General features: G+C 48.4%; 1 protein-coding gene across 2 annotated transcripts; it reads left to right on the top strand.

Moving 5' to 3' along the window:
• The first annotated feature begins 8 nt into the window (after positions 1-8).
• Positions 9-4373, top strand: LOC120898471 (dual specificity protein phosphatase MPK-4). 2 transcript variants are annotated; one of them, XR_005738666.1, is made up of 3 exons: positions 9-1772; positions 1864-2033; positions 2127-4373. XR_005738666.1 is itself a non-coding variant. In XM_040304374.1 (2 exons), the coding sequence occupies exons 1-2, from the start codon at positions 599-601 to the stop codon at positions 1965-1967; spliced, it is 1278 nt and encodes a 425-aa protein (XP_040160308.1). In that variant the 5' UTR covers positions 9-598; the 3' UTR covers positions 1968-4373. The 2 variants fall into 2 exon arrangements, 1 of the variants encoding a protein (XP_040160308.1); XM_040304374.1 differs by having other exon boundaries at positions 1864-4373.
• The last annotated feature ends 265 nt before the right edge of the window (positions 4374-4638 follow it).

Here is a 4638-nt window from a genome sequence, read left to right on the forward strand (position 1 = left end):
CGGGAATAAAGGTGAATTCGGCGAAGGAAAAAAAGCGGGAACCACTGATAACAAACGTCACGGCGTCGAGGGCATCGATTTTCCACGAACACCACCCACCGTGCACCGAAATAAACAAAACAAACTACCCACAGGCACCACTTTCTTTTTCGCTCACAGCATAGCACCTTTCTACCCACCGGAAACGGGGATTTACGCTTAGAAGGACACGACTAGCAGGGCACGTTAGTGTAAACAGTAACAGGAAGAAAAAACGGGCGTGCAGGCGATCCCGAGTGGTGCTTCATTTTGCTCGAGTACCATTCAAACCCATCTGGTAAGCGTGCGCGATCAGCAAAAAGGTTCCGTGAGAACGCGGTGAAGGAGATACGGCATTGGATTCCTTATTTTCCTGCCACAGGTTCGTGATTCCTTTGCCATTGCCATCCTAGTTGGCCACGCTCGGTCGGTCGCTGTGTTTTGTGTGTGCGTGTGCTTCGTGTCTACGTCAAAGTGCGCCTGTCGTCGTCGTCGTCGTCGCTGGGCGGATACCGCGCCGGGGACATTCTTTCGCATCGCACCCGTTGCGTAGTCGTTCAAGATAGGTCAAACTAGAAGCATGTCCATGAACGAGGGCATTGCAGTGGTCACGAAGGTGGTATCGACCGGTGTGCGCCGTGCCCCGGAACCGGCCACGGTGCTAACGCGCGAAGATCTTGACGCGGGCCCGGTCAGCTTGGACGAGATCGAACCGGGCCTGTGGCTGGGCAATGCGTCCGCCGCGGCCGACGTCGGCACGCTGGAAAGGCACACCATCCGGAGCATCCTGTCGGTGGATTCCGTGCCGCTGCCGGTCCACATCACCGACCATCCGAATCTTCGCGTGCGCCACATCCAGGCGGCCGACGTGCCCCGCGAAGACCTGATACGGCACTTCGAGGACAGCAATCGGTTCATCGCGGACAGCCTGGCCGAGGGTCGCCACGTGCTGGTGCACTGCTACTTCGGCGTGAGCCGCAGTGCCACGATTATGATTGCGTACATCATGCAAAAGTATCGGCTCGGGTACGAGGCCGCCTTCCAGCGGGTGAAGGCGAAGCGGCGCTTCGTGATGCCGAATCCGGGCTTCGTCAATCAGCTCAAGCTGTACGGGCGCATGGCGTACCGGATCGATCGCACGAACGAGCGGTACAAACTATTCCGCCTGCGGCTGGCGGGGGACAACGTGCGGAAAGCGAAACGGCTGCCGACGGAGTGCATGGACGTGGTGAAGCCGGACCCGGGCGTTACGCAGGAATCGCCCGAACCGTACGTGTACCGGTGCCGCAAGTGTCGGCGGGTGGTTGCGTCCCGGAGCAACCTGCTGCTGCACAAACCGAAATCGGCCATGGTGGCACAGTCGCCGGCAAAGGTTGGCCGCGAACCGGAAGCTACACTCGAAGAAGAGGAGGAGGAGGGGGAGCAAGAGGAGCATGAAGGGACTGGTGGCGACGGTGCTGAGAGTGGCAGCAGACCGCAAGGTGCTGATGGGGAAAATGTGGCAGACGGTACCATGGCAACGGGATCATCAGCTGTGGACGGTAGCGGGGTGAACGAGCTGGGCGAGAAAGTGCGCCGCTGTTCGATTAGCAGCGAGCATAGCAACCGGTCGTCGGAGAAGGATACGCCGATGTGCAACAAAATATTCTTCATCGAGCCGCTCGCCTGGATGACGGACATCTACCGCAACACGCAGGGCCGGCTGTACTGTCCGAAGTGTACGGTCAAGCTGGGCAGCTTCAACTGGGTAATGGGTAAGTGTTGGAGGGCAGGGGGTTGAACACTTTCAATTGCTGCCGAAATGTTGGTTAATGTGAACCCCTTACGCTTATTGTCCCTTTCCAGCCACCAAATGTCCGTGCGGAGCGGAAATATTTCCTGCGTTTTATCTTGTCCCCTCGAAAACGGAATACTCGACCGTGGTTCAAAACGTGCAAGTGACGGTGTAATTCAGTTTGGTCGAGCGCACCTTTGAGCGATACCAAAGATAGCAACAACAGCAGCAGCAGTGTGTAGTAAGTGGCAGCGGGAAGTGAGCGGCCCAGCTTCATTCAATATTTATTGTCGCCCTTTATTTATTATTGCTGCCCAATTTCATTATGTTTGAGGATTTGCGTCATGAGGGCTTTGTTTAGGGTAAAAGGAACCGACAAGCGTGTGAACGTGGCAGCTAGCAGCTCATCACAGCACCGCTCTTCATGGAGAAAGGATTCAAATGAGCCGTAGCCATAGGAAGAATGGCGTATTTTTTGAAGAGGACTGATAAGAGATACTTGAAACGCGGGAAAGAAGGGAGAAGAGAAACAAAAACGCTTCACAATAGCTGATGCTGCGGTGGCGGCAGCTGGAAAACTTTCTCATCGCGAATGGCCGGCCGTGCTGTGATCGATGGAAAATAGCTAAAAATAGGTCAATTGGCGTATTTACACATCCTTCTCGTGCGGCTGAACATCACATGGAACGATGGTTTTGACGGTGATGATGATGATGATGATGATGATGAGTTATACGACAATGACATTGACGCGAGAAACTCTCGTCATTCTGGTTTGAGTGATCGACAAAAAAAGAAGGAAACCGACAGCAGCGCAGCAGTGAAATAGGATTCCTTTCCCATGGCATCGTCCGTCGACTGGGAACGAATGGGAAGTAATGAAATCGATACTGGATTATAGCGGCATAGAAATGGAAGAAACCTCAACACAAACAATTATCACACCAGGCCGGAAGTGAAACAATGAAACGACGAGATGTCCTTCCGAGTGTAACGATTACAGGCAAGCTCTGCACAATGGCTTTTGTTTCAGCATACGCCTTGCCTTTCTAGCAGATTTTGTAATATTTGTGGGCAATTTTTTGTTCGTTTAATTCCAAGACTTGCTTACGAGTGACTGATGCGCGCAAAAACTACCTTCTTCGGATTAGGCTCCACCAAAGCCGAAGCTGCTGCTGCTGCCACGTTACGATTGAATTGATACTACAAAAGCGTCTTCCGGCAGCCAGAAAACAAGTAGGAAAAAAATCGTTATTTATGAGCCAAAAACATTTGCAAAAGAGCTTCTACCGTTTAGTATAAATTGTTCTACGTAAGCATTATGCTGCTTTGCATTGCAGGCGGTCGTTGGCGTTGAAGGAAGATAAAATAGCATCTAGCAGTAGGCAAGCAGAGCAAACCAGTAGAGAACCATATTTAATCTTCTGTAGGAAAGATGCGTAGCAAAAAAAGAAGGCATTGCTCTCTCTCTCTCTCTAGCTCTCTCTTAACGTAACAATACAATAATCTATACAATTTGCTATCTTATTTACGGACTTAGAAAATTGTGTCGTACTAGTGTGGTAGTGCAGAAACGGCAAAAACACACCGTAAAGCATTATTTACGATTGCAAAATCAAAAGAAAAGAGAAGAGAAAAACAAATATACTACTACTATTGTTGAGGGTAAGGAGAACAGTACACGACAGGCAAAACAATCGCACACAATGCGCAACTTGATTTCGGCTATACGGGTTTTGCGAATAATGATTTGTTGCAAAACGAAAGCTCCTAAATTGGGCAAAACGTGGTCCGGCGGGAGTGTGTTCATCGAATCGCGAGGTATCGATGATAAAGATCACTGTAAAACAAAGGTCACAATTAAATTGGAACTATCATATACACAAGCAAAGCTAGGCTCGCATACATATTTACTCATCGGAATAATCGGTTTTTGGTGCATTAGACAAAACAAAGCATACGAGACTAATGGACAAGAAATATTTAATCCAAGGTAAAATCCCAGCTGACTGGAAAAATAAATAGCTTTCCAAATTGGTAAAATGAATGCGAACCCCATTGCATGACAACAATTAGCGTGTGTTTGTGTCTGTGTTTGTGTGTGTAGACGACAATATAAAATAATCCAAATTATTTGCGTCACAATTTCTGGACAAATGATAACGGTTTCTTTCTCGACAAGGTGAAGAACACCGGCACTACTAACACCGAACAAAAAAAATCAAACAAAAAACTGGGAATATACGGGTGACTGACACACATACAAACACACACAAGCTTAATATGTAGGAATCGTATACAAATAATATAGGACCTTGCAAAGGATCCGCTCATAATATAGCAAGCGAAAGTTAATTGAAATAATCAAACTCAAGATAATCAAATTTGCATATTGTTTTTTTGTGGTACAATGTGGGAAAAGCTGAAGAAGAGCCCCGTCGTCTTCGTGCAACTATTAGTAGTAGCAGCTCGTTTTACCCTGCCGCGTACACAGTACGGCTGTTGCAGTAAAATCAAACATTATACAAAGTACATAATGAAATAAAGAAAAATAAAATTCTACTCCAATAAATCAACAGTACCACGCAGCAGCTAAACCGTTATTTTAAACGAACCATCTTTTTTCACTGCCTTTTCTGGACGCAACCTGTCCCAATTTGACTCTGCAAAAACACGCAGTGAAGCTGTTTTGCCACCAAAATGAAATCGTTTGTGACGGGAATCAACAGTTCACGTAACTCGGCCCTTCCCTGGCCGTATCCGAACATCCCGCTCATCCGTAGAGTAAACCCATTTCCCGCGCACAGCCGTACGCAATTTTCGTTTGTTTGTTGTACAATGTTTGC

Source organism: Anopheles arabiensis, chromosome 2, assembly GCF_016920715.1.
Source record: "Anopheles arabiensis isolate DONGOLA chromosome 2, AaraD3, whole genome shotgun sequence".
In the NCBI taxonomy this organism is placed as follows: Eukaryota; Metazoa; Arthropoda; class Insecta; order Diptera; family Culicidae; genus Anopheles; species Anopheles arabiensis.